General features: G+C 40.6%; 1 protein-coding gene across 1 annotated transcript; it reads right to left on the reverse strand.

Moving 5' to 3' along the window:
* Positions 1-1,091: 1,091 nt before the first annotated feature.
* On the reverse strand, positions 1,092-17,514 carry LOC137553841 (dehydrogenase/reductase SDR family member 4-like). Its single transcript, XM_068271469.1, has 9 exons — positions 17,447-17,514; positions 16,967-17,090; positions 16,578-16,755; positions 16,132-16,233; positions 15,388-15,458; positions 9,463-9,514; positions 6,466-6,600; positions 5,196-5,248; positions 1,092-1,392 (listed from the first exon to the last, which is right to left on the reverse strand). Exons 2-9 carry the CDS (start codon positions 17,077-17,079, stop codon positions 1,278-1,280), a joined length of 819 nt encoding a protein of 272 aa, XP_068127570.1. The 5' UTR covers positions 17,080-17,090; positions 17,447-17,514; the 3' UTR covers positions 1,092-1,277.
* Positions 17,515-27,452: the final 9,938 nt, after the last annotated feature.

Raw genomic sequence — 27,452 nt, forward strand, 5'->3', positions numbered from 1 at the left:
TCCTCTATGTGACACAATGTAAGGCTACAACACAAGACAGGTCTGATATCAGAGGATAGAGTTGTAAAAAGCATCATAAGATCACCCCACTTCTATCTCAAGTGAGCTGTAAATGAAATCCTATATAATAAAACCCCTGTGTCTCTGCATCCTGTCCCTGTGTGTGTCCCTGCTTCCAGACTTGACAGTTTGCTGTCTGTGAACCTCATTGTATTGTGGGAAATAACAGATTTTTCCAACTGCAAAGCAAGCAACATCTATCACACTGTGTGCATATACTGCAGACAGCGGTGGAGGACGGGCGAGCTGGACACATCTGTGCTTGTGTTGCTGGGGGGAGTGCCCATAGCCTGCCGCCCATTTTTTAATGGGCGGGCTGTACATTTTTTCTTTGAAGATGAGAGATAGCAGAAAAGTATCAAGTATCAAGCAATCTCATAGTCTTAATTGAGGAACAAAATGCATCTGTCTTTTAAAAAAAATATTCAGGTTGAAGTGTGCTTCTGGGGTGTCACACAGTGCATCACTGTTGAATATACAAATCATCTTTTGTTGTCCCAGAAAGCTAAACACACCTCCAGATCTGCAGGAATGCAATGACATGTCAGCCTATTAATTGTACAGATTGCAAATACCTTCTGTTTTAAAAGGGAATATTTCTGTTTTACATAGCATTTTAGTAAGAGGGCATTTTTGGTCCTTTTTAGCCCCTTACACACTCCTAGAAATCCTGGTTCACCATGAGCTTGCTGGGAAATCTGTTACTATTTGGAAATGTTATTGAAAAAAGTAACTAGAGATGATGTTGCCCAGCCCTCCATCATATGCTACAGTGATAGGATGATAGGAGAGTGCTGGAAAAGAGGCCAAACCACCAGTCAGTCCAAATGTAATATCTTCCTACGTCCATAAAATGTGAATGATTTATTGGATCATTCAGATAAAAGCAAACAAAAAGCCACACAAAAATGAAAAGGGTCGGCAACACTAACAGTATTGAAAGCTCAATTACGTTTATTTATGCAAAAAGGTACATGAAATAAAGCAGCGACAGACTGCTGTTTCAGAAGGAAACTTTTTCCAATCTGCATATAGTGACAAATAACACAACGCACAAGTGCACATATATAAAAGCCACAGTAAAAACATGTTTACACACACTTTTTTATCACTCATTTACAGCAGGTGCAGTACATCAAATAAATATAGCAAACATTATAAAAAAAATAAAAAAAGTTGTTGTTTTTTTTCCTCCTCTTCACTTCTTCAGGGACAATTCAAAGCCTGCCACGTATACCACCAGTGACTGCAATATTTTCCCCATTGATATAAGATGCATCTTCAGAGCATAAAAATGAAGCAATACCAGCACACTCTTCTGGTTCTCCAAACCTAAAAATACAATTACAAGATATAATGTAAAAAATGACTTTATTACTAAGCATCACAAATGGAATAAGGTTTGAGAGTATCAATGATCATTTTATTCTATAGAAATTCTCATTTGTAAATCGGAAGCCTAAGCTATACCAGCACTACACATTGGCTATAAGAGGTTGTAATCAACAGACACATCTTAGTGTCTTTTCTTGGAAAATGTTTGAATGGCAAAGCCAGTCACCACTACGAATTACATATATAAAGCAGTCATTGTATCCAAGGGATATCCAAGGGATATGCAACAAGGACTGAACACAAATGTTTCAATATACGTACTATGTTGGCGCTTTATAAATAAATGTACCCGCCATTACATTGTTTCGCACATTATAGTGCCTTGAAATGAGGGAAAATGTATAAAACAGTGTGAACCTGAAATATCTGCAAGTTGGTTTTAAAGAGAACCAGAGGTGGGGTTCTCACAACGAAATCCAATACAGAGGCTGGGTCTGCCCATAGAGCCCAGCCTTTGTTGCTATTCAGATCCACCCTAAATCCCCCCTGCGCTCAGTGAGACCCCATAAATCACAGCCGCGCTGTGCTGGCTGTGTTTATCTTTGTAACGTCAGTCTCCGCTCTCCCCGCCTCCTACATCGCTCCGGTCCCCGCCCACGTTCCTTCCCTCCAAATAGCGGGGAGGGAAGGGACAGGGCGGGGACCGGATCGATGCAGGAGGCGGGGAAGAGCAGAGACTGACGTTACAAAGGTAAACACAGCCCGCTCTGACAAGCTGCGTGGCTGTGTTTTATGGGGGGATTGCAGAGCACAGGGGGGGCTTAGGGGCGATCTAGATAGCAACAGAGGCTGGGCTCTATAGACAGACCCAGCCTCTGTATGTGGATTTTATTCTCAGAACCCCGCCTCGGGTTCTCTTTAAGAACACCTGAAGTGAAAGTAATATGGAGGCTGCCATATTAATTTTCATTTAAACCATGCCAGGTGCCTGGCTGCCCTATTGATCATCTTCCTGTAATACTTTTAGTCATAGACCCTGAACAAGCATGCAGATCAGATGTTTCTGACTGAAGTACTACTGGATTAGCCACATGCTTGTTTCAGGTGTGTAATCCAGGTACTACTCCAGCCAATAAGATCAGCAGTAATGTTGTTTGCAAAATTTTGCAAATGCTATTTTCACCTCGAGAAAATATTTGCAAAAAATACATCGTATTTTCATAATACATAAAAAAATGATTTTTTTCTTTCCGATGCAAAAATCAGCAAAAAACACGAAAAATCACACAAACTTATTACAAAATGATTTGCAATGGTATTTTAACTTGAAAGTCAAATTTTACAGTATTTTCGTGAAAATTAATGTGAAAAGAATATCTGCATTTTTCTCATTGCTATTCAGCAGGCCTGCCATACAAATGGCATTGTTTAAAAGTCAATCAAGATGGCAGCCTCCATATTCCTCTCATTTCAAGTATCATTTAGCCTCTTGAGGACCACTGGTTTATACCCCCCCAGTGACCAGGCCAATTTTTACAATTCAGCAGTTCACAGCTTTAATAGTTTATTGCTCAGTCATACAACTTAGCACCCTAATTAATTTTACCTCTTTTTCTTCCCACTAATGGAGCTTTCTTTTGGTGGTCTCTGATTGCTGCTGAGATCTTCAGTTTTTTTTTTTACTAATAAAAGATGATCATTTTTTTGTTTGTTTGTTGTTGTTTTTTATCCTATTTATTGCATTCTCCCTCCCCCACTAAATTAGCCCTTTACTGCAATACATACACTACATTACACATACATAGGCATCAGCTTATGTATGGGTTTAGATTGGGAGCTGTTGGGAGGAGTAGTTAAGTGACAGGGATGTCCTCTGCACCAGATATTGCATTCATTTGGTATGCAGTATAATTTGTTATAAATCTAATAATTGCAACTGTACTTCTCTCTATTTCAAAATGTGCTGCAAAAGAAGACTTTTATACATAATCTCTAGTTACAGTCAGGAAACCAGGCCTGCTGAATATACCTGGCCTACTGCAAATTAAATATATTTTTCCACAACAGAGCCAGGGTTTTCAAGGCCCGGAGACAAAGACTGCCCCCCCCCCCCCAGGCATGGCCATACATCACAATGTGGGCATGGTCATGGGTGAAGCCAAATGTACAAATACTGTTTAAATAGCCAGATGTACCCCTTCCCCCATAGATAGCCAATTGTGCCCCTTCCCCCATTCAAATAGCCAGTGTGCCACCTATAAATAGCCAGATGTGCCCCCCTTTTGATAGCCAGATGTGCCCCCCCCCCCCTTAGACAGCCAGATGTGCCTCCCCTTACCTGACTTAAAGAGAATCTGTACTCTAATATTCTTACAATAAAAATCATACCATTCTATTCATTATTTTCTCCTGTGCCCCTTTGTGCTGTTTCTGCCACTCTCTGCTGCAATCCTGGCTTGTAATTAACAGTTTTAGGCAGTGTTTACAAACAAACTAACCAGCTTCTAATAGGCTCAGCTAAGCATAGTGTGTGAGTCATTCACAGTGTGCAGGGGGCCTGCAGAGGGTGTGTATCGCTTCTACCAATCACAAGCAGCCCTGCACATTCCACACAATCAATCCTTAGCCCGACAAACAGGACAGAGGAAATATACATTGATTTATTACAGAGACAGTGCAGTTAGGAAAGACTGCAGTAAGCCAGAGCAGATTAGAACAGGCATAGGAACTTATAGGATAGAAGAACTAAGGCTGAAACATTTGTTACAGAGTCTCTTTAAGATAGCCCCCTCCACTATTTAGATTAGTTAAATGTGCCCCCCTTTACATAGCCAGATGCAACAGCAGAAGACTGGCTCCAACATTCCAGTGATGACATCATCTCTCCTCTGCAACGCACCTAGCGCCTCTCCTTGGTAACAGCAGTGTCTCTTGTCACATGATGCTGCTGTTACCAAGAAAAGGATGTTGGGCACGCTGCAGAGGAGAGATGACATCATCGATGAAACATTGAAGCCGTTGAGTAATCTACTGTTAATAACATTGCTGAACTCCTCTGCAGAGGGAGGGAGAGAAGCATGGATACTTAGGGCGGCCAGTGAGCCAACTTTCATGCATGTGGGGGTGCGGCAGTTGCACTGAGCATCCTCACAGTGCTGTGCCCAGGGACTAATGTCCCCCTTGCCTCCCCATAGCTATGCCTCTGCTCTGCAAGGCAACAGAGGTGCTACAAATATTACAGTTGGATGCCTATGGAATGCAAGTATTTTTCATCTGGTAAGTAGGACTTTGCAGAACTTTCTTTTAAAGGACAACTGTAGTGAGAGGTATGTGGAGGCTGCCATATTTATTTCCTTGTAAACAATACAGTTGCCTGGCAGTCATTCTGATCTATTTGGCTGCAGTAGTGTCTGAATCACACCAGAAACAAGCATGCAGCTAATCTTGTCAGATCTGGCAATAATGTTAGAAACACCTGATATGCTGTGTGCTTGTTCTGGGCCTGTGGCTAAAAGTAATAGAGGCAGAGGATCAGCAGGATAGCCAGGCAACTGGTATTGCTTAAAAGGAAATAAATATGGCAGCCACTATATCCCTCTCGCTAGAGTTGTCCTATAAGGAAGAACACTTTTTTATGGGTCACTGTAAAAACATCTGCATTGGACTGAATAATATGATACCTTTTATCCCATTTGTTAGTGTTCATCCAAACTTGTTTAACTAATGCCTGCCTGCAGAACCTTGTCTAATAAACCACTTTAATAAATGAAAATGAGTAGTGGGCTAACAAGAACACATACCTGTATACACCGAGTGGAATCAATTTGGACTGCAGTACTGGAGTATTTCGTATCTGTAATTTTAAATAAATTGCTTAATCAATGCAATTATTAATTTGTGATCAATGTTGTTTTGATTAGTCCTGAATATATATATATATATATATATATATATACACATGTTTAAAGCAAACCTGCAATTTAAAATATTCTGTGAAAGAGTGCAGCCACACAATGAGGTGAACTGATGGCCCATGCAATAGCATGGAGGAAAAAGCCATGCACAAGGGGATCTGTGCTACAGTGCTACACAAACAGGAGTGCAGCTGCATGAACCTATTGACTAAGCCCTTAGCAAATACGTTCAGAAGGTCTCAAAGGGATGGGAAAGTCTCTGATTATGCAGTGGCTTCCCTCTACTAAGGTCACTATCTTTTTCCTCCAATTTTGCCTTCAGGTACACTGTCACAAATGGGGCTTGATTCACAAAGCCGTGATAACTCATATATAGCGTTTTGCGCACTTTATAATGTGTGTAATGGTTTACACCCGCAATCGCAAATTTTGCATGCACAATCACAAATTTTCACACGAAAATAGCCGCATGATTTTGCGCGTGCAAAATTCGTGATTGTGTACAAAAAACGTTATGTGCGTTGTAGCGCGTGCAAATTGCTAGCACGACCGTGATATGAGTCATCATGGCTTTGTGAATCAAGCCCATAGTGTAATGCACACTATGCAAGCAATGTACTCATTGTGAATGTGTTACATGTTGGACAAGCTATGAATCTTGTGTTACATGTTTTTTATAATGCCCAGTAAAATGTATGCTTTCTGAGCTAATACATTCTTTGTCAGTTTAGTAAATTGGCCCCCTCGGAGTGATCTTTATCAGAATAACAATGGTTTAGCTCTTTGGTACAATAAATACTTGAACTATTAATAAATGAATTGATGAGCACTGGTTGGCCAATAGCTCTGAATACATATTTTTTCTTTTTTACTTTTTTGTAAAAGCAAATTTTGGATAACAGAGTTTTCTGCCTTGTGTCCAGTGCTGTTATAGTTCAGCACAAATAAAATACTAATCTGTATCTTTATAGTATATAAGCTATAACTTACAATACATACTTAATGAACAATAAAATAAAAACACACTTTGCATTTTCCCAATAAATAAACTTATTATTATTATTATTATTATTATTATTATTACAGGGTATGACAACACAGTATAATTAAGAAAAAAATGAAACAAAAGTAATATAACTATAAGCTCTACACATACCACTTTGCTGAAGCTGGTATTGATTAATCCAATTGCCAATCCATTCACTCTAATGTTCATGAAACGCAGGGATTGCGCAAGCACATTAGTTAATCCAAGAAGTGCAGTTTTGGTTATTGAATAAGGACCAACATACTGTAAAATAAAATATGATACTGAGGTTAATATGACTAAACTGGACAACAGTGAAGAACACACATTAGAGAATATTATAAGTTAACTACCAAACCTGGAATGTTTTTTTTTAAAAGTGTCTTTATCTATTTGGTGAAGGTTTTCAACTATTGCCTAGATCATAATTTTGTTAAACATTTTTTAAAAGAAACATTTATTGCTACAAGGGCATATACTGTATATGCTGCTGCAATTGCACAATTGCTGATATACAAACTTTTAAGTCTTTATCCAAACATTTTGGAGTCTAGCATAGGCAATTGCAGGGGGGGGGGGATTACAGCTGCCCAGAATCCCCCCTCAGACCAGCACCAGTGCAATATCTGGAGACAGGCCCAAGCTGAGACACCAGAATATCTACAGGCATCCTGCAGCTCACAGCACTGTCCCCTTTCTTTCCCTGCTACAGTTGACTTTGGATGTAGCAGCAGTGTGTGTACAGAGCATGGAGCAGCAGCATGTGTACAGAGCATGGGGCAGCAGTGTGTGTACAGAGCATGGAGCAGCAGCGTGTGTACAGAGCATGGGGCAGCAGTGTGTGTACAGAGCATGGAGCAGAAGCGTATGTAGAAAGCATGGAGCAGCTCTGCAGAACTTAACAGAGTCAGGTATGAGCACAGCCTTGTGCCCTGCTGCGTGAATGCTTCACTTTCCCCTTCATTACAAACGTCAGCTGTCCTCATTATTATCTGTATCCAAACTCCTCCTGATTGATCCCATTGTCAGTGGGTTGGACAGGAAATTGCATTATGTGTACCGAGCATGATGTCCTACCATATTATTATACTGTATTGTGTGTAGCTGGGGGAGACCTTTCAGGATTATAGTTTTTTTTATAACTTTGCATCATTCTCTAATATTTGCAGTTTGCACACTACTCAGCATTCAAAATGATTTTACAGACCAGGCTAGTGAATTTTTGAACTGTGCCAGACACTTGAGTTGACAAGCTTCAGAAGACAGAGCTCTCTGCGACTTTGAAAGCTGTGGAGCTCAATGGCTATTTTGCATAGATAACAACTAGAGTTTCTTAACTCTTCCTGTACTGGAAACAATAGATTTATGTCTCTGCTCCTAATGTTTTATTTCTTAGCTGTACTACACATGCAAATCATTATATATATATATATATATATATATATATATATATATATATATATATATATATATATATATATAATGATTTGCATATATATATATATATATATATATATATATATATATATATATAATGATTTGCATATATATATATATATATATATATATATATATATATATATATATATATATATATATAATTTTCTGCTTCAGTGTCTCTTTAGGCTTTTTTTTTATAACATCGCATCATTTTCTCATATTTGTAGTTTACACACTACTCAGCATTCTAAATGATTTTACAGATCAGGCTAGTGAATTTTTGAACTGTTCTTTGCAGAAAAAAAAAACAATACAGTGCCAGACACTTGAGTTGACAAGCTTCAGAAGACAGAGCTCTCTGCGACTTTGAAAGTTGTGGAGCTCAATGGCTCTTTTGCATAGATAGCAACTAGAGTTTCTTAACTCTTCCTGTACTGGAAACAATAGACTTATGTCTCTGATCCTAATGTTTTATTTCTTAGCTGTACTACACATACAAATCATTATATGTATATTTTTTTCGCTTCAGTGTCTCTTTAACCTTCTTGGCGGTAACCCCGAACGTAGTTCGGGGTAAGCCGCCGGAGGGTGCCGCTCAGGCCCTGCTGGGCCGATTTGTTTAATTTTTTTTTTGCTGGACGCAGCTAGCACTTTGCTAGCTGCGCCAGCACCCGGATCGCCGCCGCCGCGCGCCCGATCGCCGCTATACGGTGCGACGCGCGGCCCCCCCCCCAGACCCCGTGCGCTGCCTGGCCAATCAGTGCCAGGCAGCGCCGAGGGGTGGCCCGGGACTCCCAATGACGACCCGACGTCAGTGACGTTGGTGACGTCATTCCGCCCCGTCGCCATGGCGACGGGGGAAGCCCTCCAGGAAATCCCGTTCTTTGAACGGGATTTCCTGATCGGAGATCGCCGAAGGCGATCGAAGAGGGCGGGGGGATGCCGCTGAGCAGCGGCTATCATGTAGCGAGCCCTGGGCTCGCTACATGATATAGAAAAAAAAAAAAAAAAAAAAACTGCCGCGCTGCCTCCTGGCGTATTTTTTTATACCGCCAGGAGGGTTAAACTTACCACGCTTTAGTCCATAATAAAGTCAGTTGGTAAAACTTTTACATTTTTGAAGTGGAAGTACACATTTTATTTAACAATAGAAATGATTATTTTTAAATGTTAGACTGAGTGCACACTTGAGTATAGGGGATAGCCCCATGCTGTCCATTTTTTTTTAATTGTTGGGCCAGATGCACATTTGAACGTGCAAAACCAAAGCTTTTCTGTTTGGGTTTTCTGCATTTGTTGATATTTACTTAAAAATTGGACTATTTCATAAATTGCAGAAAAAAACAGAGGAATTATAGGATTGCTCGTGGCATGGAAAACTTTAAGCACAGAGCCAGTTTTTTTACACAAAAATTATAACAAATAGTTATAGTTATAACAAGTAGTCATAATTGTGGAGACACGTTCAGTCCGTAGAAATATATTGCAAGCAAGGCAGTGGGCCCAGTTACAGTATAACAAGCCGAAAAACAGTTAATTTAATATTAATAGATCTGGTAAATCAGTCATGATTGTTTTCTAACATATTAATTTACAGCAATGACGTGCATGAAAATTTATAATAAAAATATATTGCTTTTAAAAGCTTTTCTTATTATTTTAAATGGTGTAAATTAAATTACTTACTGGATGAGGGATATATCCAATAAATGAAGAACAAATGATTATTGATCCACTTCTGATTGAAATAAAAGAAATAGAAAAATAACTTTTCATAAGTGAAGGGTCACATTTTGCCAGTAGTTTGAAAACAGGACTTTATCAAAGTGTTTAAGTCTGCTGTACAGTAAATGTTTGCCATTTATGATTAAACTTATTTATATTAAATAGAGACATAAAACAAACACATACTATAAAAAAATATAAACAAAAAGAAATAAAATTATTTATGACTGATTATTCACTAAATAAATATGAAGATTTTTAAATGGAGACAATGATGTTCGACACACATTAGCATAGACATACTGTATCAACTTAATGTTTAACCACTTCTGTGGTTCACTGCAGTATATCTATGTTAGGCAGTACTTCAGTTTCTGCCCAGCCATGTAGATAATCGTCAATGGTGGCAGATGGCCACCGCTCACTCTTGAGCTTGTTCCCGTACCAGGTGCTCACCACCGCCTGTTAGAAGGGGGATGAATGAATGGGAAAGCAGTTCCCATTCATTCATCTAAGCCCCTGTGTCAATGATCGCCAGCATCAACGAGATGGCTACGTCATTGTATCTTCCGGAGTAACACGTCCACGCATTACTTCCTGTTTAGCATGCTAATAGTATGAAATGGAAAGTAGTGTGAGAGGACATCTTGTGTAAAATTACACCTACATACATTTTGTTTTATAAAAAGACCTACACTTAAAGGGAACCTTAACTGAACGGGGGGTGAAGAGTTTCACTTACCTGGGGCTATTACCAGCCCCCTGCAGCAGTCCTGTGCCCTCAGCGCCGCTCTGGAACCCTCTGGTCCCCCGCTGTCACTTAGTTTCGTTTTTGACGACTCACCAGTAGCCGGCCGCCATGCGTATTATTGGACGCATTCACCAATGCAATTAGCGCTATTGCGGACCGCAATGCGTTGCCGCATTCCGCACTCGTAGATATGTGGCAACGCGTATTTTCGTACGGGTTGTGGTCCGCAATAGCGCTAATTGCATTGGTGAATGCGTCCAATAATACGCATGGCGGCCAGCGACTGGTGAGTCGTCAAAAACGAAACTAAGTGACAGCGGGGGACCAGAGGGTTCCAGAGTGGCGCCGAGGGCACAGGACTGCTGCAGGGGGCTGGTTATAGCCCCAGGTAAGTGAAACTCTTTACCCCCTGTTCAGTTAAGGTTCCCTTTAATTTAAAAATAACTAGTTAATTCTCACACTCTCCCATATTAATCCAAATAAATCATTTGCATAAAAGAATGACAATTAAAAAACATACATAAATAGTGACCTTAGGGACTGAACTTTTTTAATATGTATGTCAAAAGGTTATATTAATGTTATTTTTGAAAATATGGGCTTGCAAATAGTGATAGACGCAAAACCGAAAAATGCACCTTTATTTCCAAATACAATATTGTCGCCATATATTGTACTAGGGAAATGTTTTAAACGTTTTAATAACCAGGACAAATGGGCCAATAAAATGTGTGGGTTGTAATTATGGTAGCATGTATTATTTTCAAAAAATATAATGGACGAAAACTGAGAAATAAAGATTTTTCTTTCAATGTTGTTCTTATTTTTCACATTAAAATGCATTTAGAATAAAATAATTCTTAGCAAAAAATGTACCACTCAAAGAAAGCCTAATTGGTGGCGAAAAAAACAAGATATAGATCATTTCATTTCTGCATAGCTGATACCTTTTCCTTGAAAAATATTATATAATTAGCACTTGCACCTTACCTTGTTTTGCAGATGTAGGGAGGATGGCTATATGAATTTTATTATTGTATGTGTCTTTTTCTTTGGAAGTGCTAGCAGTACAGTGTCTATTTAACACAGTTGCTTATTTATATTATATCCTGACATTGATAAACATGTTTTACTGCTACCCAACAAGGGAAAATACATTAATCTATAGTGTTACATTGATTACGCAGGGCCCTTTCTATTTGTATTGGATATTAGGGGCCTTGGCTTGAGCACGGCTTGCCTTGTGTTTATTTGTTTTTATTTTTGTAGCTGGTATCAATAAAGTATATTTGCATTCACTCCTGGTTCTTGGACCAATTATTTTCCTGCTCTTTGTTACTTATATTATTGTGATTATATGGGGTGTCTTTTTCCTTTTTTTGTTGCAGATAGATCATTTCATTGTGATAAGTAGTAATAAAGTTATAGTGTCAGGATCGCTCCAGTAGCATGTTCTGTCAGTTGCAGTGGAACTGCAACCGGGCAGTTCTGACTTATCTGCTTGCATTTGGTTGCTCAGTTTGGATTGCATTCGCAATAAGTCTCATTCTCATTTGCAAGCACACTACAGTTCAGAGTAGTCCAGGATGTTGTCATGAAACCACCTATGGCTGGCTGCACTTGAATTGCAGTCAGACAGTCGTGGATTTCTTACATACATGTGGTTGCATAATTTGGCATGCATTTGTAATGAGAGTTTGCTCCATTCCCAGTCAGCTGTGTGTGGGAAATTGCATGTCTGCATCCATTGGCTCCACATAAAAACCTGCCTCCCATTTCAGACCTCACCCATCATAGCTTTCAGCTCTGCCTTGACTGGTTGCTTGCTGGGTCATTCATGTGAATTGTATATTAATTGTTTAACCTTGTTTCTTGCTTGGATGTTTGCTGTATATGCAGGGGTACAGTGAAGTCCTTCTGATCCTTATAGCTTAGATTCTGCCATCACCACATTGGTGACTGGTAGTATTCCTGCTAGTCCTGATTCTGGGGATGTAACTATAAGCTGTGGTTGCTATTAGTTACGCTCCTTCCTGTTTGTCTTGTTCGTGCCAGTGTGAATGTTTGAAATCGCTGGGGCAGCGACTAGATTGGCAAAGCATTTCATCTGTCTCTCCGTTGTCTGTCTTGTTACTCAGGTGTTACCCTGAGCAACCAATGTATCTTGTTCTATAGCAATCAATACGCTGGTTTTGCTGGGCAGCTTATCACTCCGTGATAAACATATTGTATTTCAATACGACTTTCATTATTGTATTTCAATGTGACTGCCAGACTGACTTAGTTACAACCTTAGCTTTACTGACCACTCTCTCGCCTAGCCCACTGTACTGCAGCCATCTGATCTAACGTGTATGACCCTAGCCTGTTACCGACTCCGATTCTGCCTAGCCCACTGTACTGTAGCCAGATGATAGTGTGTATTTATCCACTTTAGCACTTAGCATTACATATAGGCAAATTAATAGAAGGAGCGCTGAAAGGTGAAAATTGCTCTGGTTAAGAAGCGGAAAAAACCCTCAGTTGTGAAATGGTTAACTGAGTACATTTTTCTTAATCCTAGACATAGATGAATTAATATCCTAACAGTTTGTTCTGTCCAGTTTGATTATATGTCATCAGAATTCCCTTGTTGACAGTACCACAATGTCTCTATTACCTGGACACAATGTCTCTATTACCTGGAGAATAAAAAAAACTTTTTTTTTTTTTTTGCAGACTTGCCTGTCAGTTAGCAAATAAGGACAGATGTTTAGAATAACTAATTTTCCTCTCCAATATATATTTATATACACATCTTTATAGAATACTCGGTAGTATTGGACCAGTCAGAGAATACTGTAGTTTACAGTCAAAATCAAAATACTATGGGAATTTTAGACCAAACCCAAGACTTGAACACTACTGAGATTTAACGAGTCTTGTGATTGGTCTAAAATTGTTGTGGTTTTTACAATTTCCATAAAAAAATTCTGCAACCTGTGATATGCCCAATGCTTTTGAGCTCTGTGATTGGCCTGAAATCCTGAATTTCCGAGAATGATTTCTGATTACTACTGCGGTAAGCCCATTTCCAAACGGAAACTAAAAAAATCAGTACTCCGCAGCAATTTCCCATCCATCCCTATTTTACACTATGCTGGTTTCATTTTGAGTGAAGATTATTTGATATTTGAAACAGCTGTGACTGTGGAAGGCTGATTGCAGCTGAGGAGGTTTTATACATGCTGGTTTTGCTGATCTGTGGTGGTGCAGCCTATTGATCTGGTGAGTGGTTGAGGTTTTTGGCAGTGATGATCAAGTCAAAAAAATTTTTTTTTCAAAAAGACCTTGTAGTTTTTGAGGAAATCGATTTTAAAAATGTAAAAAAAATGGTTTTTAATTACAGGGGTGCTTGGATACCCCTATTCAGAATCTAAATTGATTCAGATCTGGATACCCAGACATCTGGATCTGAATCGGATATCCGAATCCGTACTTTTTGGTGTCCGAGTAAACTCGGCACAAATCCCTTTCGGAGGTCTCTCTCTCTCTCTCTCTCTCTCTCTCTCTCTCTCTCTCTCTCTCTCTCTCTCTCTCTCTCTCTCTCTCTCTCTGTGATTTTGGCTTCTGCTCGGATATCTGAACTAACTATCTGCCCGGATTTCGGATTTCATGAGGGAAATCTGAGTTTGCTCAGATAGTCTATTCAGATTTTAAAAAATATCTGAATTGCTATTCAAAGTTCGGATAGTGGAAAAAGTTCGGATTATCTGGGTAGTCCGGAAATCCGAAATCTTGCTGAGCACCACTGTTTTTTTTTAAACTCAGAAAAATGACAGTTTAAAAAACAATTTTCTTTGTATTTTTAAAATCGATGGTAGCAATAGCATGTATGGGGGCTTTGCTATGCACCACCAAAGTCGGCACGAAATTATGCATAAATTCATGCATAATAACAAACGCTTACAATTACATACAAAATTAATTATACTTTTCCCCCAAATTTTGCATTACGATTATGATGCGTAAATGTGAATTACGATGCATAATAATGCATAGGCATAATTTCTGTTCATCACTAGTTGGTGGTGGTGGAGCTACCATTTGGAGTCATGTGTTACATTGAGTGGCATTGTGTTTGTGGTGCAGCATGGTGACCACAGAGTGGAGTGGAACCCCTTGCACTGGTGTAGTAGTGGTGTAGTAGCGGAGCACAATCTGAGAACTATGTGTTCTCCTAGGTGGGCAGTGAACATTATATGCCATTACATATCACACATATCACTGTTTGTATTTATCCCTGAGGCTGTGAGCACAAAAAGGGAAGTTGAGGAAACATCTTGGTCTGGCAACTTCTGGATCATTTATAAAAGACAAGTGACACTCTATAAACTATTTTCTGGTCAGCAGTTATGGTGAATCTGTATTAGCAGTCAGAGGAGCACTGAGAATAATTTTGATAACTAGCCATATGATCTAAACCTAGGTCACTTAATTAGCTATGGACCAGCGCACTACCACCTTGTACACAGCTTCTCTCTGCCAATTGCTCTAACCCTTAACTCTGCAAAATGTAAGCTCAATTGGGCATGCAAAATGCATTACTGACCTGTTCAGTTGTCTTTTATCTGGAACCCACTGTTCTAAAACTGTCTGTATTTTGTATTCTCTGTTATTGTACAGCACCACAGAAGATGCTGCACTATGTATTATTATATAATTATTATGTGAAACAAGAATGATTATTTTAATAATTATTAGTAAGATATTTCAATTTTAAAGTATCATTTGATGTTAAAAAAGAGATAACATTGACAAGTAGGTCAGGTCTGTTGTAAAGATTCTGAATATGACCAAGATACATAAACTAGTTATACATCAAACAAGTAACTCTAGCCACTGTAGTATAATATGCCTTCATGCATTTGTTTCACAGCATTATGAGATGTGCAAAAAGAGAATCCACCAAACATAACATATTTTGCAATTTGCAGGACAAATAACATAGATGAATTTATGTATTTAGTTTATTTACACGGTAAGGTCTTTAGCCAGCTAGTTCAGTTTATGGATCATTATTACCACTTATGAACTATAGTACTAGCATGTTGAGAAGCTGAAGAGAAAAAGAAGAAATAATAGAATATGCTTACCCTTGCTTCTGTATATGTGGTACAACAAGTTTTATCAAAAAGAAAGTTGATATCACATTAACATGGAACACCTAGGAAGTGATCAACAATGAAATAAGTAAAACAAAATAACAGTAAGACATTTATTCAAACATCCCTTCGCTCCTGCAATATTTTTTTAACTTTTGGAAACCCTTGTCCTGGGTGTTGGAAAAGGATGCTTTGCAAGGGAGAGGGGAAATCTACTCCTTTATTTCAGATTAGCATCCTTGCCTTTTCTTGCATCCTGCATATGGGGTTAAGAGGATTTTGAAGGAAATACTTTACATTTTGAATAACAATTACAGAAATAAATACAATTTAAACATGACTAACAATGCCTCCATCATGAAATCAGCAAAATGTAATTTAACTATGCAAAATATGTAAAAACCTTAACCTCATCTGCCCACATTTTCGACAACAACTGAAAAAAACTCCCACATTTAAAAACACTAACTGAATCAAAAGAAAAGAACATTACAGGGGGGGGGGGGGGGGGAGATTTTCCTTTCCTACAAGCAATTTTGCTCCCACTTGGGCATGTAAACTATTTTTTCACATGACATTGTTTTAAATTAAATAAAAGTAATAAACATTTAGATGCTTTAGAATATAATTAGCAGTTAACACTAGCATTAACTTCAATAGAACTGGGTTTCTGGTCTCCCATTTTAAAACATCTCTTCTTAACAGTCACTTGCCGTTCCATTTTGTTGCCCTTACCTTTTTCCACATTTCCTCAGTAGTCTCAAAAATTGGACCAACAAATGGATTTACAGCAGCATTACAAATAAGAATGTCAATTTTTCCATATTGTTCAAGAGCCTTCAGAAAAACAAAAAAAAGGAACATTATTCTGTAAAACAGCAGTTTGTGTCAAAAACATTACAAAATAATTTGGTAGTAAAGATTTCTGAAAAGGATGTTTGTTAAAGTCAGGAAAATATAATTACTATTACCGAGGTATATTCAAACATATAGTAAGAATACTTTGTAAAAACCAATACGGGAGAGCACTATCCACAAAGTATAAAGCAATGCATGTTTAATATAATATAAAATGTATGACTATGATAATATTTATTATAAGGCATTCAAAAACTCAGGCTCACTGCAAGTGTCAATTTTTTTCTTTTAGTAAACACTCTCTTATCTTATATTTTTCTTACTGTTGCTACTAATTTATCTCGATCTTCTTTTTTGCCCACATGACACTGTGTACCAGAAACACTCAATCCTTCAGCTTTTAGCATTTGTACAGCTTTTTCAACATTTTCCAGATTACGACTTGATAGGAGAACATGGGCCCCATCCCGTGCAAGACGCCGAGCTATGGCTAGTCCAATCCTAAAAATGAAATTTCAATGTCAAATAAAAGATCCAGCTAAGCCTTGCATGTTATATTTCTCTAGATTATATTTGTGACAATCATTTATAGCATTCTAATTATGCAAATAATAGTGTAATTCAAAAAATGTTATTTTACTTTAAAGAATCTTCATGTATTACGATAAATTATCAAATTAAACATACTACTCTTTTAATGGCTTCAACATACCCATAGCTGGAGCCTGTCACAATTGCCACTTTATGTTGCAAAGGTTTTTGACTGCTTGCACCTGGCATTATACTCATCAAACAATTATTTGTCAAACTTTCTAAGGAGAGCATCCACCAAATATCTGTAAAAGGAAGTACATAAAGCACACATGTAAAAATCATGTTAGCGGAAAAAAAAAAAAGATTTAGTTTGTACATATTTATTCTAACAACACAATAAAATTGTTCTTCTAGACGGTATAAAATGATCATGTATAAAAAGATAATTAACTGTGACATTTCTATAACAAAATACATATTTTTAAACAAAAAGTGACAAGCAAGAAATATATTCTGTAAAAATGTGCATAAAGATAAACTCATTCTGTAATGCAGTTGTGGTTTAAAGTAACTTGTATGTTTTTATTCACCTACAGTGTTAAGCATAAAGAAAAAAAAAGCGTGTACAAGTAAGCAATATGTTTAGGAAAGATAATACCTTTGCTTCTTCAAGGAATCTGTTTCAGGTGTCTTGATTGTTCACAAAGGAACAGAGAAAATGATAGCCTTCCTTCTTATTACCTGAGGTAGGCCCAGACTTTAAAAATGTGTTTGCACCTGCCAAAAATGAAACAGCCTATCCGAAGGTTATAATACACAAATTAATTTTGCAACATGATAGGGATTATGTCTAGTGATTAAAAAAAAAGACCATAGTCATCTATAAACAGGTTTACTATTTTTCTACAGCTGAGCACTGGAAGTTAATTATAAAACTTTCATAATTCCCCTTAATACAAAAATGCCATCATTATTTTACAACACATTAGTATTTGACAGAAATGTTGGTATTTAGAGGGGCTTGTTTATAACTTGTGGTGATTCTATTCATAAAGGGTGCTTTTACACATAATGCATTAAATTGTACAATAATGCAATGCAATTGACTTTTTCCCCTGACTGAACTTTCTCCTAAGTGTCAATAAAATGCTGTTTAACCACTTAAGGACCGCAGTGTTAACTCCCCCTAGTGCCCAGGCCATTTTTAGTTAAATAGGCCACTGCAGCTTTAAGGCCAAGCTGCAGGGCCGTACAACACAGCACACAAGTTATTCCCCCCCCCCTTTTGTCCCCACCAACAGAGCTCTCTGTTGGTTCCCCACCAACAGAGCTCTCTGTTGGTGGGGTCTGACAGTACAGCGCTGCTGTAGATCGCACTGCTGTACAAAGTAATTAGATGGCGGTTTCGCCGTCTAAAGTCTCCCGAATGGCAATCGCAGCTCGGAGACTGAAGGCGGGGTGGAGCTCCGCCCCCCGAGCAGGAGATGCGAGCGCAGCCTGTGCGCGATTTCCTGCTAGCCCCATAGACGGCCGTTCACGCCAATGGGCGTGGAGCGGTTCTGGGGCTGCCGCACTGCTCACGCCAATTGGCGCGGAGCAGTCGGCAACGGGTTAAAGGGATCATGAGGAGTAAATATAAATGGAATTGATGCTTACCTGGAGCTTTCTCCAGCCCACCATAGGTTGGGAGGTCCCCCAGCGTCCTCCTGGCTCCTCTCCCGGTCCCTCCGCCACATAGTGCACCGGCGTCACCCAGGCCTCGTGTCGGGTTCCCACTTCCTTACCGGTGACGCTCGTCGTCATCCACGCCGGCCGCTGTGTGTCATCACGCCGGCCAGCGTGACAATACTGCACATGCGCGGTTTAATCGCGCATGTGCAGTACTTTTACGCCGGCCGGCATGATGACATGGAGTGGCCGGCGTGATGATGACAAACGTCCCCTCCTGAGGTAAGAATCTGTTTTTTTTTATTATTATTATTTAATCTTATAGATTTTTTTTTAAACAGGAATATAAATGATTCCAATAACAATTTTAAATCAGACTGTAGTCTCATGCATGTACAAAAATGTACCTTTAATCACGCCACTGGCTATTTGAACATACAATTATACCACTCAATTAAAACATGATGATATTAAAAACAACCAGACCAGGAGAGCTCAAAACTGCTGTATATATTATAGGACCACATCAGAGCCTCTTATAAGGTATGATCGCCCAGCCACGGCCTATGCAAAAAACATCAATTCAGCATCTGATGTCAATGGCCCTTTACCATCACCATAACACTGCTCACGCGTGCACTGTATCAGCTGATACTATATGTTGCTGGCTAAACAGTTCATGGTACACCTAAAATCAACTGAGGTAACCCCTTTGCTAAACAGGGTATCCGTGACTTGATTACTGCTTTTAAGGATAGGAGACCACTGGATAAGCTATAAACACTTTGTGCTAATTGCTGGTATGTTGTGGGACTCGCCCGTTTATACGTGCATATATGTTGGTGAACTTCTGTTCACTCTCATGCTGTCTTCACCAGTGCACTGGATGATGTTTCTACTGCGCAGTTCTTGCTTGCCTCCAGATCAAGTTGCCCGGATCCCATCCACTGCGATGGACCTAGTCTCCCGGGTTCCATCCACTCAGCTTGGCGTCTTGATTTAGCCAGAACCGATACAAAGCCACCCGTGTGTCCTCAGCATGCTCGTGTGCCGGTGTAGCTAGCGGCATGACAGTGTGAGTTCTCCTGCGGTGACCTCGCCCCCGACGCCTTTCGCCCTGCACACAGGGCTTTTTCAAGGTGGCGAATTATAAATGACCTTGCATTTACATCTCATTGTCATGGCCTTTTAACAGCCTGCATAGTATCCTGTGTTATATCAATTTCATGTAAGTTTGAGAAAACAGCACATGTTTTGGAGTAGGCCTGACATATTGTATTTACAGAGTTTGAGGAGTTGAGCTGCTTATGGTGGTCATTATAGGCCTCTTTGCTAAGGGTTTCCACAGCATACCATCCCTCAACAAGGTGGCACTTCTGAGTTCATCTCATCCTCCTTCAAAAGCCACAAAAGAGACAGTTTGCAGTCCTATATCCTGATCTGGTGGCACACCTAGAGAAGTGTCAGCAATATACCTGGATGAACATGTCTGTACAATCATTGTTTATTATACTGTATAGCATGTTTACACTTGTGTCAACTGTTTACACCTGCTAACCAATAACATTATTTTTCTTGGATTTGTGTGGGAGGATTTGTACTGGCCCTATTCCAGATTCAGGTCCAATTAGTTGGAAAGCCTTACAGGTGGCCTGTGGGGCACTGGGGAGCACCAGAGCTGTGGTGAGGGACCCAGAAGTCTACTTGGGGCTGGAAGAAGGCCCAAGTAAGTAAAGATAGATTAAAATGTTCACTTCAGGAGTCCTTTTAGCATGCAAACAATTTTCATCTATCAGTGTTCCACCTACTGTATTCATTCACCAATAACTTTATCACTGCTTATCACGCCTAAATAATCTATATATATTTTGCCACCGATAAGGCTTTTTGGGGGTAATACTTGATTTTAGTAATTACTTTATTAGCTATGCATTTTAAAGGGAAATGCAAGGAAGAAAATGAAAAAATAAACTATTTCTCAAATTCTACCCCTATTTGCCCATTTGTCCCAGTTATTACAACATTTAAAATTATGTTCCTAATACAATGTACGGTGACAATATGTTATTTGGAAATAAAGGTGTATTTTGTTCCTGATCAATTACAAGCCCTTATTTTCAAAATTAACAGTAATATACCCTTGTGACATACATATCCTTATATATATATTTTTTTTTTATATCTGGACCACCATTTTTTGGTCCATTCTTTATTTATTTAATTAATTAATTTATGTGGGTGTGCACTTCCCAACCAGAGGTCGTTTGGATTGCCGTTTTTGCTGCTATTGCTGCGTAAGTTCCACCTACCTCACTTCCTAATCTCTTTGCACCTAGCACTTTATCTATTACCTTTATAGGTCATCCATTGTTATTATCATCATGTATTTCATTATGCACTTTCATTATGCACTTTGTTAATTATTGATTGTGTGTGCACGCACATTTAATCTAAAGTACATATCCTTATATATTTTTTTTTCTATATCAGGACCACCATTTTTTGATCCATTCTTTATGTATTTAATTAATTTATGTGGGTGTGCACTTCCCAATCAATTTATCTGAAACATAATATTATCAATTAGGTGGTTTTTTACATTGTTTTCTATAGTCTTATAATATTCAGACGCCAGATGCTGTATTATTATATTATTGTATCATATGTATATTATGTGGTCGAGAGACCCTGGTGGTCACATGTTGTGACGTTTTTAATTGATTTTATGACTTTTTGATGGTTTTTGAAAATAATAAAGATTGATACTTTTTGAATATTATTATTAGTCTGGTGCTGCTTATAGGGGTACTCTTTTCTCCTCTTTTCTGTATGCTATTTAAGTTTAAGTTCTTGTCCCCTCCTTAGCACAATCTAATTTTGGTATTATTATTTATTTATTAATTTTTGCATGGTGCTGGTTCCAATTCTTATGAATAAACTTTAAATTAAAATATGGGAAACTTTCACAAAGTGGTGAACATTTTTTTTGTATTCAGTTCATACAGTCATGAGCAAAAAAAAAAAATGAGTATACCCTATGAAAGTCCGTATTTTTTGTAACATTCTTGGACATATGGATTGTGCAAATTTTGGACAGAGGCGCCAGGCAGGTTAAAATGATCTAAAAACAACTAAAAAGGAGGTGGACAGGTGGACTCTTGACAGAGGCGCATTGCCACTATTGGACCTTTTTGAGCTTGCACTCCTTGCCTGATGAAGCGGGTTATACCTGCGAAACGCGTTGCGGAGTGCCAAAATAAATTGTTATTTGCGATTTGAACAATCTCGATTTCAGGAGGTAAGTCCACCTGTACTCCTCCTTTTTAGTTGTTTTTAGATCATTTTAACCTGCCTGGCGCCTCTGTCCAAAATTTGCACAGTATATAGTCCACCTTGGGTGGAGGGGACTGTCCCCTTCTTTCTATCTACAGAGAGCGACTTCTTAAACCTGAGTGGGGTCAGGTTCTAATACTCCCCACCTGCATTTCAAGTGGTTGCCTATGTGGTAACCCGTGTTTGTGAGTATATCCACATCTGTTAATTATTTCGCCAACAATTGTTAGACTTACTGCACTATATTGGGCTCTCGGTTTTTCTTTTTTTTTCTTGGACATATGGTGTGATGATCCGCTCAGCTGGCTGCACAGGCAGACAGCTGTTTGTTCATTCCTCTAGTCTGTGGGCTGCAGGTCTCTGGAACAGAGACCTGTCTTTTCATTGCAAGTTTCTGTTCTGTTCTCTTGCTGGGGAATTTGCATACATTCGTTATGCAAATCCCCTACCTGCCTTCTTTGATGACTGGCACTATAAGAGCTTTATCTTTCCCAGAATGCTTGGCTGGTCATTTCCCTTCCATGCTCAGTTCCTGATGGACACTGCTGGAGTGTCAGCCATTGCTATCTAGTATAGTTAATTCCTGGGGGTTGCTTTAGGCTCCCCTTCTAGCCCAGTCAGGTTGTATTATCTGTATTGCCTGTTCTGTCTTGTCTTGCCTGTTTGCCATTGTCCTGTCCCTATGGTGGTTGACAGGAAATGGTTCTGATCTATGTTCTTGGAGTATAGCTGGTGCAGCGGTTGCTACCAGCTATCTCTTCTGTTCTGTTTCCTGGGATCGCGCTAGCTACTTTGTGCTAGCGCTGGGGATCCTTCTGTTCTGTTTCTTGGGATCGCGCTAGCTACTTTGTGCGAGCGCTGGGGATCCTTCTGTTCTGTCTTGTCGGTCGCGATTGCGCTGTCACCAACGGCGGTTGATAGCGAATCGTTCTGTCTTGCTGAGATCGCACTAGCCGCTAGCGTTAGCGGCTGTGGATCTTTCTGATCTGTGTTCCTGCTTGGATCACACTTGCTCTGGCGGAAGAGCGGTGGATCCTTCCTGCCTAGTTCTTGTTTTTCGTGTGTCTGTCTTGTCCGCTGCGCTTGCTACAGGTTCGGTGAGGTAACCGTTAAGCAAGCGCTCGCGTCCCCTGTTTCATGTTTGTCTGTTTATGGTTAGTTAGGCGTGCTTGTCTCTATTGTGCTTATCACGTGGAGATCGCGCATAACCGCGTGCACTGTTGCGAATGAGTGCGGTGTTCGCGGTTAGCTAGCGGTTGTTATTTTCCGTATCTCCTTATTGTATTTGCTGTGCCTTTGCTACCCTCGTATTCTATCCTGTTCTGCCTTGTGTCACGTCTCGCGATCGCACCTCTCGCGATCGCGTTCCTATTTCGTATCTGCTGTTGTGTGTGCGCGGTCGCGGAGTGGCGACTGGATTGGCGCACACACATACAACCTATCCCTTTTGCTCCATCTCATTCGCAATCGCCTCTCTTGCGATTGCGTTCTGCGCTTCGTACAATTCCTGTCTGGCACTTGTGGAGGTACAGAGGATTGGTTCCTCTGCACTCCCCAGCGCCATCTGCCGACAGGAATTTCCCTCTACAGGTGCGTAGCACCTTTTGCTGGGTTCCTGCTAATTATACGCTTGTGGAGGATCTCTGCCGTGTCAGCGCACGCGTTGTGCGCTGATCACGGGGAAAGTTCCACAATCGTGACAGAATGACCAGCCATACCCAAAACCCCAGTGTAGACGGAATTTCCGATTTGTACGATTTTGTCGAATATGGCTCTTGTACCTTTAAGAGATTTAAAAAACTTGAACCTGAATCAGCAGACGAATTTTTGTCTGAGTGTATGAAACTGTTAGCGAACCCTGAATTCCAATGCACCCCAGTGTCTACCTGGGCCCCCCAAATGGTCTACATTCTGTTGGGGGGTGAAATGTTAATGTGGGGTTATGATGTGTTAAATCATACCACCCTGAGTCAAAGACCCCTGGAATTCTTGGCCTTTTTAATTCACAATTGGCTGAGATTACCTCAATTACCATACCCCCTTAATGAGTTGTTGTCAGCAGCTCAATCAGCTGTTCCATCTACTCTTTCATCCACAAAGCAGCCATCCAAAGCCTCTAAGTCTAAACGTAAAAGATCTAGGAAGGCTTCCCAGCGGAAAGATCCGTTGCCCCTAGCAACCACAAATAAAGAGGTTATTTCTGTCAAGTCTGAAATGGGCAAAACCATGCAGTATGATAATGATGTTTATAATGCATCTGCTGATCAGTTTCCAGGGTTTTTGCCCCAATCCAAAGCTTATGTGGATCCTGCTATAGGTAGGATCGCACACTACATTAAAGCAGTTAAAAAATCTGTTCTTGTTCCTGAACTCCACCCCTATGGAGATTATTTGGATACTGGCCTGTTTGAACCCCCATTTGCTTCCTGGGATATTGGGGCCTTGCTGGAAGAATTCGATTTTGATTGGAAAGCCTTTTGCGATTTTTACATCGCAAAAAGCGAAGATGTCTTGAATGCTTGTCTTGACTCTATGTACCTTCTGATTGATTCCGATGAATGTGACGAGGATGATGTGGATCTGGTGATCTATGTATGGCAAACGATTTTGGATGAGTTGCACACACACCAACCAATTGATTTCAATAAAGAGACATCGTTGTCGGATGATTGTTCCTGCCTTTCTGGGGTAAAGCATGTGAGTCTTGACTTTGTGCAATCTGAAATGAATGAGTGTGCCGCTGTGGTTGATTCCTGTGCGAATCCTGAAGGATTCGCTCCTGACAGTGTGCAGTTTGAATCTGTGCGATCTGATGCCTGTTTCTCGAATGTTCCTGCAGATTGTGATCGGCATGAGTCTGCCGGTTTCCTCAAGGATGTGTGGGATCCTTTGTCATTTAGAAACAGATCTTTGAGATCTTCCGTCTGTGACCCTGCTATGGGGAAAATTTCTCGACTATGCAGCGTCAAAAGTAAAATTATTATGCCTAATAAAGTTTATCCTGTTGATGTCGCCATTTCTTCTGCAAATGAGTTTCTGTCTCACCCTGTTCACACCTGTGCAGGCCTGTTGCCTGATGACAGTTGCTCCAGTGTTTCTGTCCTAGATGCCTTGCAGTCTGCTCCGCAGATCGCGGAAGTTTGCGATATGGAAGCGTCAGTTTCGCAACCTAAAGCGATCTTGGATCCGCAAATTTTGCGTTCTGACTCCTCGGATTCGACATTGTTAGCCGAATCTAAGAGTGAGACAGCGCTTCGGTTTTGCGAATCTGATGCTGAAGCTTCTTTGCCTTGTCCAGAGAAGCTTTCTCTGAACCTGCCCTGTACCATGAATGAAGGCATGATGTCCACTTGCATTGACATTTGCGAGTCTGATTCTGAAGAAAGTATTGACTCTCCACCCAGTACTCTGGATGAGTCAATATTGCCTTGTACAATATCTCCTGCCCTGCCCCTAGAGGCTCGTCTAGGTATTGCTGCTATTTTTACCTGTCTTTCTGCAGTTTTGGAATTGCAAGCTAGTTTGACTACTACGCAGAGTTCTGGGTGCAGCGAGATTAAAGTTAGGAAGTCAGTGTGTGGTCCAGTGAATATTCCTGTACGTTCCACTCATGATGATGAAATTCAGTCTCAGTTTATGGTGGAACCTTCCCTGGGACATCTGCCCTGTTCTCAAAATAAAGTTCCAGTTTTGCCCTGTAACATGGATAGTACAGAATCCTTCTTAGACAACTTGAAAAATGATGTTCCTGAGGTCTTGTTTGATGATCTAAAGGTCTCCGAGTTCCTCCCAAAGGGTGTAGAACTTGTAGGAGATGTCTCCTGCCCCCCAGGTCCTTCTGAGGTGTTGCCCACTTCAGTAGGCATTGCTGCCTTGCTGACTACTTTTGCAGCTCTTGTGGAGCTTCATTCATGTGTAGTCAATGATGATGTTACAGTTACAGAAAATTCTGAATTTGAGTCCGAGTCTTCTTTTGAAAGACCAGTACCTGTGATCTTTACTCGTGATGATTTTCTGCCCGGTACTGGTTTTGGTCTTGTCGTGTCGGACTCTGAGGTTGGCAGTTCCCCGACATGTCCTGAGGTTTCTCCTGTACTAGTGTACTCCGATGTGCTCTGTGACCCAGAAAGCCCAAGTGTGCCTCGGTTACCAGCGTACTCAGATGCTTCCTCAGTGGAGACATGTTCTGATATAGCCTGCCTGCTTGCATGCCCAGAAGTGGTCCCTGAAAGTCCTGATCTTGATGGGTGTCCTGCTAATTTTGAGTCTGGAATGATCATAGGTTCCATAGGGGTTCTTGGTGGTTCTCCATGTGAGCCTGGTGAGCGTTCTGGCTTCTTGGGATCTCTACGGAGCTTCAAGGCGTTCTGGGAGATTCCGGGAAAGGTTTTGCTTGGTGCCCTGAATACGATCAGCAATGGCTTTGGTGTTGTAAGGGACACTTCGAACAGGTATTGCGGCAGGTTTGGTATTCTTGGACGCTCCTTGGAAGGTGGTGGGTATTGTCTGGAGGGTGTCGATGGCTTCTTCTCTGGTGTCCACAGTCCTGATGGGTGTTACGCTGAGACTTGCAGTGCTGATGGGCATGTTTCGGTGGCTTCTGCTTCTGATGAGGTCGGTTTCGGATGGACTGACTCTGGAATTGGGCCTTGTCGGGCTGTCCTGACCTTCATGAGTCTTCAGTTAGAGTTTTGTGATGTTACCAGTCTTGAGGGATGTCTGGAATCCATCCCTAGAAGGGGGGGTACTGTGATGATCCGCTCAGCTGGCTGCACAGGCAGACAGCTGTTTGTCCATTCCTCTAGTCTGTGGGCTGCAGGTCTCTGGAACAGAGACCTGTCTTTTCATTGCAAGTTTCTGTTCTGTTCTCTTGCTGGGGAATTTGCATACATTCGTTATGCAAATCCCCTACCTGCCTTCTTTGATGACTGGCACTATAAGAGCTTTATCTTTCCCAGAATGCTTGGCTGGTCATTTCCCTTCCATGCTCAGTTCCTGATGGACACTGCTGGAGTGTCAGCCATTGCTATCTAGTATAGTTAATTCCTGGGGGTTGCTTTAGGCTCCCCTTCTAGCCCAGTCAGGTTGTATTATCTGTATTGCCTGTTCTGTCTTGTCTTGCCTGTTTGCCATTGTCCTGTCCCTATGGTGGTTGACAGGAAATGGTTCTGATCTATGTTCTTGGAGTATAGCTGGTGCAGCGGTTGCTACCAGCTATCTCTTCTGTTCTGTTTCCTGGGATCGCGCTAGCTACTTTGTGCTAGCGCTGGGGATCCTTCTGTTCTGTTTCTTGGGATCGCGCTAGCTACTTTGTGCGAGCGCTGGGGATCCTTCTGTTCTGTCTTGTCGGTCGCGATTGCGCTGTCACCAACGGCGGTTGATAGCGAATCGTTCTGTCTTGCTGAGATCGCACTAGCCGCTAGCGTTAGCGGCTGTGGATCTTTCTGATCTGTGTTCCTGCTTGGATCACACTTGCTCTGGCGGAAGAGCGGTGGATCCTTCCTGCCTAGTTCTTGTTTTTCGTGTGTCTGTCTTGTCCGCTGCGCTTGCTACAGGTTCGGTGAGGTAACCGTTAAGCAAGCGCTCGCGTCCCCTGTTTCATGTTTGTCTGTTTATGGTTAGTTAGGCGTGCTTGTCTCTATTGTGCTTATCACGTGGAGATC

The sequence above is a fragment of the Hyperolius riggenbachi genome, chromosome 1 (assembly GCF_040937935.1).
Source record: "Hyperolius riggenbachi isolate aHypRig1 chromosome 1, aHypRig1.pri, whole genome shotgun sequence".
Taxonomy (NCBI): domain Eukaryota; kingdom Metazoa; phylum Chordata; class Amphibia; order Anura; family Hyperoliidae; genus Hyperolius; species Hyperolius riggenbachi.